This window comes from Pelobates fuscus, chromosome 3 (assembly GCF_036172605.1).
Source record: "Pelobates fuscus isolate aPelFus1 chromosome 3, aPelFus1.pri, whole genome shotgun sequence".
NCBI classification, from domain to species: Eukaryota; Metazoa; Chordata; class Amphibia; order Anura; family Pelobatidae; genus Pelobates; species Pelobates fuscus.
The window spans coordinates 346,641,268-346,654,144 of NC_086319.1; the positions used below are offsets into that span (position 1 = coordinate 346,641,268).

Sequence of the window (12,877 nt, forward strand, 5' to 3'; positions counted from 1 at the left end):
TTCTCACAGTTTAGCACCAACAGTAATTTATAAACCCAACTGAAAATACTTAGTAGATTTCTATTAACAACTTATAACTATCTTAGAGTGCGAAATGACCTTACGTGAAGGATATACCATATTGTGCCCTTTCAAAATGTAAATTCTTGCTGGTGACATTTTCTGATTGCATTTTTTTTATCATGTTTTACTTATAGCAGAGGTGCAATCATATTCACTATATTGATTTTTGTTGGTAATCATTTTTTCCAAATACCACGTATTATTCCTCACAACACATTTTCTAACATCAGTAGGGACTAATCTTTTTTTTTCATTATAAAAAAAAAAAAACGTAAAGTCATTCAATGCTCTATAAATAAAAAAAAAATACTTAATACTGAAATTATTAAATGTTTTTCCCACTATACAATCTTAACAGAAAATGCTATTTATTATTTTCAAGTTAATTAGATCATTCGACTTATTTATTTGTGTCTAGGGTTTTTTTTTTCGGTTTTTCTTTTCTTTTTGCTGGTAAACTACTGCCGTTTATCAGTAAATCAATGCTTGAAGGAGACAATGAACTATAATTACTGCTACTCCACACACACACAGTTACTACAAATCTACATCCTTAATCATTCCCATTCAGCTTTGCTTGTACTGTAATACAATTCCCAGAGTGAGCATTTCCTTAGAAATAAAGTGGAATACAAAATGATGTAGATATAAATAATGTATTATTTTTATATTTTCTTTCAATACAGACTATTACAACACTAAGAATAAATCTAGCGTTCTTCTCCACGCAATCACTATTTGTCTGAAATATTTAGTTTATTTTTTTTATTACTATAACTTGTTTCCTTTTTAAAGAGACACTATAGTCGCCAGAACAACTACAGCTTATTGAATTTGTTCTGGTGAGTAGACTTTTTCCTTTCAGGCTTTTTGCTGTAAACACTGTCTTTTCAGAGAAAATGCAGTGTTTACATTACAGCCCAGTGATAACTCCACTGGACACTCCTTAGATGGTTGTTAGAGGTACTTCCTTGGGCAGTCCTGCCTAGTGTGAAGACCTGCCATTCAGTGTCTCCTCCCTCTGCATACAAACACTGAACTTTCCTCACAGAGATGAATTGATTCAATGTATGTATGTCTATGAGGATATGTTGATTGGACAGGGCTGTGTTTGACTTGTGCTCGCTCTGCCCCTGATCTGCCTCCTTGACAGTCTCAATAAATCCTATGGGGCAGCATTGTGATTGGATCAGGCTACCACTTCTGATTATGTCAGCAGACAGGGGCGGGTCAGAGGCAGACAGGGGCAGAGCCAGCAGCTACAGATTTGATTTTACTATATTTAGGGTGGCAAGAAGGGATCAGGGGGGCTAGATGGTGGTTTTAACTGTAGGGAATATATGTGTGTTCCTGACCCTATCGTGCTCCTTTAATTTCATATTTTCATTATTCGATAAGGATGGTGATTACTAGTGGCTGAATAGATCACATACAATTTAAAAGTCACAAATAAATATATCAGATCATTACATATATAAAATAGAAGATATTATCCCATTCACTACCAAGGAATTTAATTTAAAAAAATATATAAGCATGGTATTTATTTGAAACATGAGGTGTATAGCTAGCACATAATCGTAAAATAAAACAGCAATTTTTTTCTATAGATTTCTTTTCAGACAAACTTAAAAAATAAAATTATGTACATTTACACAATGTTTATTTTTCATTTATTCATTCATCATTTATATACTTATTTAGGAATGAAAAGCCTTAGATAGCATACAGTATCCCTAATCTTGCAATACTTTGCACAAGGTCTAAAATGTTAGTATAAAAGAAAAAATGCCATTTATACAGTACATGTGAGATATGTGTAATATAGATAAATAAAAATTATCAAATGCCCCTTGTAGCTATTTCTAAGGACCCAGCACAAGATACTAAAATAGCATCAGATTGTAAAAAAAAGTCTGTATTGGAACACAATACCCACATTTAGTAAATGCAGATACGTAATTACTTTATTTCTGAAAGAAATGCATTTTAAAGCATGTGATAGCTAATATAATGCTAAAAGTAAAATGAGAAACTCATTCACTCCACCTCCCCAATTGAAAGGAATGGCATGACCCATTGAAGCACCCTCTACTGTTTGGAAGAAGGGGAAACTGACATTTTCAGAATGTTTGCATACATTAACTGAGTGGAATGGATTCCTGGCAGAGAAATGTGTTCCTTTATGGGCTGGTAATTTATGGAGTATACATGATGGTGAGTGTGGCTTTAAGTTTTAAATTATAGACAAATTTTCATTGTGCAAAATATATGAAAATAAAAATGTGTATAAATGATTTCGGGAGTGAAGATTTTAAAGAAAAACTTTAACATTTAAGTATTATTATTTTTAAAGGTTTTATTTTTTTCTTAAACTATACCATTTCATACCTTAATTTTATGGCTAGAGGACAAGACTATGAAATATGCTTTCATACCCTAGTGAATCAACCTGATCTTTAAAATGGCATTGTAGCGGAATGCAGTAAGCCTGTCCTGTAATATGCCTAGGTGACTGTGTTCAATATGTTATGCCTATGTTAATTGTCAAATTGCTATAATTCTATGCAGTGGCGTACACATGACCCATGGGGCCCCGGTGCGAAAATTGATCCGTGGGCCCCCCCCTCGCGCTTACTCTGCGCGGGCCGGGGCAGCAACACATGGCGGCGGGCACCTGGTCGCAGGGGTTGCAGGGCTGCGACCGCGGTATGTACGCCAGTGCATGCAGATGCACACACACTTAAAGGACCACTACAGACACCCAGATCACATCAGCTCAATGAAGTGGTCTGGGTGTCAAGTCCCTCTAGTTTTAACCCTGCAGCTGAAAGCATAGCAGTTTCACTAACACTCACACACACACACACTAACACTAACACACACACACACACACACTAACACTTACACTCACACACACACACACACTAACACTCACACTCACACACACTTACACATGTTTTTTTATAATTTAATCCCCCCAGCCTCCCTACCTCTTGGAGTGCTGAGGGGATTCCCTGGGGTCCAGTGGTGCTGCTGGGCTCCTGGGGGGCCGGTCACCCGGCGGGCAGTCAGGCTGGCCGGTGCGCGAGGGAGCACTCTCCCCTGAGTGCTTCCTCTTCAGCTACCTCGCGCGCCGGAAGATGACGTCATCTGCCGGTTCCAGTATCATTGCAGTGCGCGAGGGAGCTGAAGAGGAAGCACTCAGGGGAGAGTGTTCCCTCGCGCACCGGCCAGCCTGACTGCCCGCCGGGTGTAAGCAGGGCCAGCCTCGGGGGGCCCTGAGGTGACCGGCTCCTGGGGCCCCCAGGAGAAGAGGCTGGCCCAGTGCGTACATACCGGGTCGCAGGGGCGGCCGGGCCCCCTGGTGGGCCGGGCCCGGTCCCAGCCGCGACCCCTGCGACCCTGGTATGTACGCCACTGATTCTATGTAATAATCGTATGTTATTCGGTAGTTTCCATCCGTACCCTATGCATATGGAAACTACCGAACCGGTGGACCACCCCAGAGAGAAGTGTGTCAGCTATTAAGGTTCATGTAACGGATCACCTGGCACCCCGACTTGGTACCTCCGTTAATGGATGCTCCTAGTGCTTCCTGAGGGCTCCAAGCACTCTGGCAGACACCATAATCACCGAATCCAAGAAACCTTTAAATTCTCCCAAGCGTATGAATGCTGTAGACCATTGAATAGGAACCATACGAATAGGCTTGTACTCCTAGCAGTCAACTGGAACAGCATGCCATAAATCCTTCCCCCCCAATAATGAGACGACACATCACTTTGAGGGTAAAACAGGAACTCTGGACTGGCTCATCCAGCCTGGCTTTTATTACACTGGTACACTTACAGGCCACACCCAGGGGGAGGCATAAAATCACCAATCACACATCTGGTGCAACCCACACATTCCCTCCCCTCAGATAAACAGTTAAACCAATTATTACATACAATAAAAATACAGTTTTCACATACACACTGTAACTTTAAAACCATACATCCAATTTCAATAAAAGTTGCATATTCAGACTCAGCATACATCAAACATAAACACTTCCAAAAATCAGCCAAATCCCTCCAGTGGATCAAAAGTTAGCTGGAAGTCCTTTATGACCGACCGCAAGCACAATTTCCTGCCCAAAACAGTTCCATAGATTTGGGCTGTGCGGTCGGTCAATTTCATGCGAAAACATGAAACGGGACTTAGTCTCTGGAGCTGCAAGTTCCGTATGGGAGAAGGTAAGGGTCAGCGGTGTTCGGCAGAATGTGTAGCCGATTTTAGTTCCACAGAATCTTTAACATACACCGCTGACCGCATTCGAATGACCAAAATGGCCGCCGCCACGTGTTCGGCTGCCGAATGGCGGCCACCCAGCGCTCGGCAATTAACCTGCAGTAACCTCACAGCCTGGGAGGTAAATTGCCTGCACACTTTAGCTTCTGGGTGGTCCGCCTGTGTGGTACTTGGTTCAGTAAGCCCTATTTACTGAACCAAGTGGGGGAAAGCCAGGAACAAGTTATTTTACAGGTCTGGGGACATAGTCTTAAAGGGACATTGTTCACCAAAGTTACAAGATGTCCCCATTCGGTTCTTAAAGGGCCATACACACCAAATAAAAGTCCATACGTTTTCAGGGGCCATAGTCTTAAAGGGTATTGTTACCCAAAGTCTCAATATGTCCCCAGACAGTTCTTAAAGGGCCAGCAGCAGTACAATAAAATACCATTCACTGTGCTTAAAGGGCCAGTAGCCGCCATATAAAGTACAATATGCCCCAAATAACCCAGGGGCCATAGTCAGTAGGTAGGAGGCTAGCAAACAGGCTTCTCCAGGGCCCAGTGGCGAGGTTGGTTTCGCCACAGTTCACACTTCTCTCTAACCTCAGGTTAACAAGCTCGTTATGGATGTATCTGGGTGGCCGCCATTCGGTATGCGTACACGTGGCGGCGGCCATCTTACGCATGAAAAGCTCAGCGGTGTTTGGTCGTCGAGTGTCTGGAACTCAAATCGGACACTCAAACAACCGAACACCGCTGAGACCTCCAGAGCTCCGTAACTACTGAACGGAGAGTCCTAACGTTCCCCATTCGGTAGAAACAAGGTACCGAACGAGGGAATCAATATCCAGGCGAAGTTAAGTGTAGATGGCTAATATAACTGTCTGTTTTTACTGCCGAACGGAGACCGACCGCAGGGCCCAAACGCATGGAACCCTTTTCGGATACCACCTCGTGTGCGGTCGGTCAAACTTCACCCTCCACCTAACTAACGAACCCCTGGTCCGATCTGGGTGAATTTTGGATATAATAGTCACCCAGATCAGGGCTACCTGGCAGTACCCTAATATTGATGCTATGTACTTATTTAGGGGTACATCCAGGTTTGGGGTAAATGTACAGTACTAGTTAAGGGGATTATGAGTCACTCTGAGGGGAGGAGATGTGTGGGAGGTAACATTTACAGTATTGGTTACTGTCCTAATTGATGTGAATCCCTCCCTTGCATGGGAGCATGCTTTATAAGGAACCCTGGAATACAGATTGTCAGTTCTGCTCCTGAAACTGTGTGTCGTCCAGTTATTGGGATTGCTGTTGGGATATTGCTGTGTCGTTTTACCTGCTGGAAACTCTGCTTGTGGATTTACTACTGACTTGTTCCTGAGCCTCACTGGGATCTAGAGTGGAGAATAGCTGTGGGAAATCAGCTCTCCGCTACAGGCATATTGATTGGTAGCAAAAGCCTGATCTAACAGTAGACCCAGTAGACAACCATTTCAGCAGAGGAGATTACATGTTGTTATAGAAGATTTGATGCCCTAACTAAAGCAGAATAATGTCAGTTGTAAGATAAAGAAATGCAGGATAAAGAAACCTTTGAAACACTTTGAAGAAACATATTTAATCGCCCACTACTTCAAATCTCATCTTAAGAGGGAATATGACGTGGCTTGCAAATGGTTATACAGGTGGCCCTCGTTTTGCGACCTACCTGTTTTTTACGACGGCTCGCACTTACAACCAGCTCTTTCGTGGGGTGGTAAGTGTGAGTCGTCGTGGGTATTAGAGGGATTCCCTGATCTGCTGCGTTCGTCTATGTTCGGGGATATTTCCAACATTTTGCAACAGAGCAGTGAATCCCTCTAAGCTATGTTCGGGGAAATTTAGAGGGATTCCCTGCTCTTGTGCATTCATCTATGTTCAGGGAAATGTCCCGTAACACAGACATGCACACCAGAGCAGGGAATCTCTTACATCTATGTTTGGCGAAATTTGCCTGAAAGTAGATTAGAGGGATTCCCTGCTCTGGTGTATTCGTCTATGTTCAGGGAAATGTGCACCAGAGCAGGAAATCCCTTAACTCCTCACTTAAATAAGGGTGTTCATACAGTTATGGAAAAAGAAAGTACACCCTCTTTGAATTCTATGGTTTTACATATCTGGACACAATAACAATATTTTGTTCCTTAAAAGGTCTTAAAATTAGGTAAATACAACCTCACATGAACAATAACAAATGACATATTAAACCATGATCTATTTAACAATAATAAAGCCAAAATGAAGTAGACATATGTGAAAAACTAAGTATACCTTATGATTCAATTGCTTGTAGAACCACCCTTAGCAGTAATAACTTGAAGTAATAGTTTCCTGTATGACTTTATCAGTCTCTCACATCGTTGTAGAGGAATTTTGGTGCTCTCTTCCTTACAATGTTGCTTCTGTTTATTGAGTTTTGCTGGGATTTGGTTATACACAGAACTCTGAACTTTGACTGGGCCATTGAAACACCTTTCTTTTGATTATTTTCTTTTTTAGTCATTTTGTTGTAGATTTGCTGGTATACCTGGGATCATTGTCCTGTTGCATGACCCAATTTCGGCCAAGCTTTAGCTGTCGGACAGATGGCTTCACATTTGACTCTAGAATACGTTGGCAGGGCCGCCATCAGGGGGTGACAACCGTGACAGTTGTCACGGGCCCGGCGGCCCTGGGGGGCCCGGACTGCTCTGGCAGTACTGGGCCCCACTTTCTTTCTCTGCACACATAGATAGTGAATATCGCTATCTATGTGTGCAGCCACGGGCCCCTGCTCCCTGTTACCGCAGAGGGGGCCCAGGCAGCACACAGCCTCTTCTCTTCTCCTCCCTGCTAATAACTCTCGCGAGACCCGGTTGCCATGGCAACGCTCCGCGGGTCTCGCGAGAGTTATTGGAGGAGAGAAGAGGAGAAGCTGTGTGCTGCGTGGGCCCCCTCTGCGGTATCAGGACGCCGGGGGGCCCCACCATGCCACCGGACCACCGGGGATGGAATCTCCCCCCTCCCTAGACACAGGTAAGCAGGGAGGGGGGAGAAACAATTTAATTAATTAAATTAATTTTTTATTTATTTTAAATAATGTTAAAATGCCCCCCCTCCCCCTCCTCATTGGACATTTACACACACACACTACATACACTGACACAACACACACACACACACTACATACACTGACACAACACACACACTATATACACTAACACAACACACACACACACACACACACTACATACACTGACAAAACACACACACACTGCATACACTGACACAACACACACACACACACACTACATACACTGACACACACACACACACTGCATACACTGACACAACACACACACTACATACACTGACACAACACACACACACTGCATACACTGACACAACACACACTACATACACTGACACAACACACACACTACATACACTAACACAACACACACACTACATACACTGACACAACACACACACTGCATATACCAACACAACACACACTGCATACACTAACACAACACACACTCTGCATACACTGACACAACACACTCTGCATACACTGACACAACACACTCTGCATACACTGACACAACACACACACACACACACACTACATACACTGACACAACACACACACTATATACACTGACAAAACACACACACACACACACACTACATACACTGACAAAACACACACACACTGCATACACTGACAAAACACACACACACACTACATACACTGACACACACACACACTGCATACACTGACACAACACACACACTACATACACTGACACAACACACACTACATATACTGACACAACACACACACACACTGCATACACTGACACAACACACACTACATACACTAACACAACACACACACTGCATACACTGACACAACACACACACTGCATATTCCAACACAACACACACTGCATACACTAACACAACACACACTCTGCATACACTGACACAACACACTCTGCATACACTGACACAACACACACTGCATACACTAACACAACACACAATCTGCATACACTGACACAACACACACACTGCATACACTAACACAACACACACTCTGCATACACTGACACAACACACTCTGCATACACTGACACAACACACACTGCATACACTAACACAACACACACTCTGCATACACTGACACAACACACACACTGCATACACTAATACAACACACACTCTGCATACACTGACACAACACACACCGCATACACTAACACAACACACACACACACTGCATACACTAACACAACACACACTGCATACACTGACACAACACACACACTCTGCATACACTGACACAACACACACTGCATACACTAACACAACACACACTGCATACACTAACACAACACACTGCATGCACTAACACAACACACACTGCATACACTAACACAACACACACTGCATACACTAACACAACACACTGCATACACTGACACAACACACACTGCATACACTGACACAACACACACTGCATACACAAACACACACACTGCATAGACTAATACAACACACACTGCATACACTAACACACACAGTGCATACACTAATACAATACACACACTGCATTCACTAATACAACATGCACTCTGCATACACTACACACTAACACACTCACTGCATCCACTATACTGACACACACTCTGCATTCGCTACACATTACCACACTCTGCATTCACTACACTAACACACACTCTGCATCCGCTACACACTAACACACTCTGCATTCACTACACTAACACACACTCTGCATCCGCTACACACTAACACACTCTCTGCATTCACTACACATTAACACTCTGCATTCACTACACTAACACAGACTCTGCATCCGCTACACACTAACACACTCTCTGCATTCACTACACATTAACACATTCTCTGCATTCACTACACATTAACACACTCTCTGCATTCACTACACTAACACACTCTCTGCATTCACTACACTAAGACACTCTCTGCATTCACTACACATTAACACACTCTCTGCATTCACTACACATTAACACAGACTCTGCATCCGCTACACACTAACACACTCTCTGCATTCACTACACATTAACACATTCTCTGCATTCACTACACATTAACACACTCTCTGCATTCACTACACTAACACACTCTCTGCATTCACTACACTAAGACACTCTCTGCATTCACTACACATTAACACACTCTCTGCATTCACTACACATTAACACTCTGCATTCACTACACTAACACAGACTCTGCATCCGCTACACACTAACACACTCTCTGCATTCACTACACATTAACACATTCTCTGCATTCACTACACATTAACACACTCTCTGCATTCACTACACTAACACACTCTCTGCATTCACTACACTAAGACACTCTCTGCATTCACTACACATTAACACACTCTCTGCATTCACTACACATTAACACACACTCTGCATTCACTACAAATTTACACACACACTACATTCATTACACTGACACACTCTGCATTCAATACACCCTAACACACACTCTGCATTTATTACACACTAACACACACTCTGCATTCACTAAACTATGCACACACTCTGGATTCACTATACTGACACACACTCTGCATCAACTGTACACACAGCATCCACTACACAAACATCCTGTATTCACAGTACACACACTACATCCACCACAAATTGAAACACTCTGCATTCACTATACACAGACACTGTGTCTAATACACACACTACATCAACTACAGACACTGCATCCACTAAACACATTTCACCTAGTACATACAAACACTACATCCACTACACAAACACACACTACATCACTGTACACACACTACATCCACTACTCAAACACACTCTGCGTTCACTATACACACTGCATCCGCTACACTAACACACTCTGCATTCACTGCACAAACAGTATCTAATACACACAAACACTACATCCATTACACACATTCTAATTCACTTCCACTATACACACCACATTCAGTCCCGCATCATTGTCAGCGGACTAGGTAGGGCGTGGGCGGGCCCGGGAGGGAGGGGTCGGGGGGGCCCAGACCTTGTGCTTTGTCAGGGGCCCCAAAATTTCTGATGGCAGCCCTGTACGTTGGTATCTGTCTAAAGGACATGGTTCCAGAAGTCTTTTTTGTGTTTGTTCGGATGCAACTTTTTAGACAGAGGAGACTTTCTCCTGGCAATCTTTACAAACAATCCATACTTGTTCAGTCTTTTCTGATTGAACTGTCATGAACTTTAACATATAATATACTAACTGAGTCCTGTAGAGTCTGAGATATAATTATTGGATTTTTGTAATTTCTCTGAGCATTGTACGGTCTAACCTTGTGGTAAATTTGCTGGGACACCCACTCCAGGGCAGATTGGCAATGGTCTTGAATGTTTTCTACTTTTGTATAACATTTCTCACTGTGGGATGCTCTAAATTGTTTGGAAATGTCATTATAACGCTTCACAGTTTGATTGGGAGCAGCAATTGCTTCTCTAACATCATTGCTGATGTCTTTCCTCCTTGATATTATAGTAACACCTGAATGCTCCAGACTGGCAATCTACTAAAACTTTGGCTTTTATAGAGGTGGCCACACTTGCTGTTGATCAATTAATCAAGGTCAGTTTAATAGCAGCACCTTGATGCTACTAAGCCTCTTAATTCTTATGGAAGTGGTTAAGGTGTACTTAGCTTTTTACACACAGCTTCTCCATGTTGGCTTTATTTTTGTTAAATTAATCATGACACAGTGTAATATGTCATGTGTTGTTGTTCATGTGAGGTTGTATTTACCTAATTTGAAGACCTGCTAAGGAACAAATGGTTGTTATTATGTCCTGATATGTAAAACCATAGAATTCAAAGAGGGTGTACTTTCCCATGATTGTATGTATATATATATATATATCATGGGAAAGTATACCCTCTTTGAATTCTATGAGAGCTACATATAAATATATATATATATATACCACCCCCCATGTTCTATATATATATATATATATACATGGTAGTTTGAAAAGCACTCCAAGGACTTCATATAAGGTGAAAAATAAACTTAGCTTTATTCTGCAACAACCAAAGGTGATCGACGTTTCAGTCCTATAGCAGGACTTTAGCAGGATCCTGATGAAAGAAAGTCCTGCTATAGGACTGAAACGTCGATCACCTTTGGTTGTTGCAGAATAAAGCTAAGTTTATTTTTCACCTTATATGAAGTCCTTGGAGTGCTTTTCAAACTACCATGTATATTATTATTGCTGACAAGCACCGGGCTATATATTTTTAACTATACTGGAGATCAAGCTATTGGACATTGTTATATATATATATATATGTAGCTCTCTAATTAGGCGATTTAGGCAGCTGCCTAAGGCCTCGCAGTGACTGGAGCCTCGCGGCCTAGTCAACGCCTCCACACCATAGTCACCCCACTCCATACCACTGTCACCCTCCTCCTCCACACCAGTCACCCCGCTCTACATCAGTCACCCCCTCCACACCACTGTCACCCCCTCCTCCACACCAGTCACCCTTCTCCACACCACAGTCACCCATCACACCATAGTCACTCTCCTCCTCCACACCAGTCACCCCCTCCACACCAGTCAAAACCCTCCACACCACTGTCACCCCCTCCTCCACACCAGTCACCCTTCTCCACACCACAGTCACCCATCACACCATAGTCACCCTCCTCCTCCACACCAGTCACCCCCTCCACACCAGTCAAAACCCTCCACACCACTGTCACCCCCTCCTCCACACCAGTCACCCTTCTCCACACCACAGTCACCCATCACACCATAGTCACTCTCCTCCTCCACACCAGTCACCCCCTCCACACCAGTCACAACCCTCAACACCACTGTCACACCCCTCCACACCAGTCACTTCCTGTGTGCAAAGGGTGCACTTGTTTTCTTCAAGAATGTATCAGGACACAATTAAATAGGTTTTCTTTTCTGGAGTAGCACACAACATTTTTAGAAAATGCACATCAACAATTGCACTATATGTATAATATCTTAATATAAATAACATTGAGCTATATGTATAATATTTTCGGTACTTATGTAAAATGCTAAATAAATAATAGGCGGACGGTTAATACTGCTATAAAAGCATTCGTCCACCTTGAAATATTTTTTTTATTTTTCAATATTCTGCTGAAAGGGTTACTTACCATCCACAAAACTCGGAAAAGAAGCAACCTTCTTCGTCTGCTGCAAATTAAAAGAAAAATCAATTTTAACGACTAGGATAGCAACAAATTCAATTCTTTGCACATTAGATGTGACTCTGGGAAAATTGTCTGGATTCTTATCGATAAAATCTTTAAATAAATCATTTGGCATATTTTTCACCCATGAACCATAATTGTTTGGTACATAGTGCTCATAAACATTTGGACTAAATCTTGGGTCAGCAATAGAGTGTATCATTTGGCTGCAAGAAGATTTAGTCTA

At 42.5% G+C, this 12,877-nt stretch overlaps 1 protein-coding gene across 5 annotated transcripts in view; it reads right to left on the reverse strand.

Annotated features, from left to right (window-relative positions):
• APBA2 (amyloid beta precursor protein binding family A member 2) overlaps positions 1-12,877 on the reverse strand; it is a 431,382-nt gene that overhangs the window by 139,752 nt on the left and 278,753 nt on the right. For 3 of the 5 annotated variants that reach the window (XM_063449151.1, XM_063449149.1, XM_063449147.1), the window contains one exon: positions 12,595-12,634. In XM_063449151.1, coding sequence (XP_063305221.1) covers positions 12,595-12,634 — 40 coding nt within the window. The remainder of the gene's footprint in view (positions 1-12,594; positions 12,635-12,877) is intronic. The other 2 variants (XM_063449150.1, XM_063449148.1) reach the window with 1 other exon arrangement.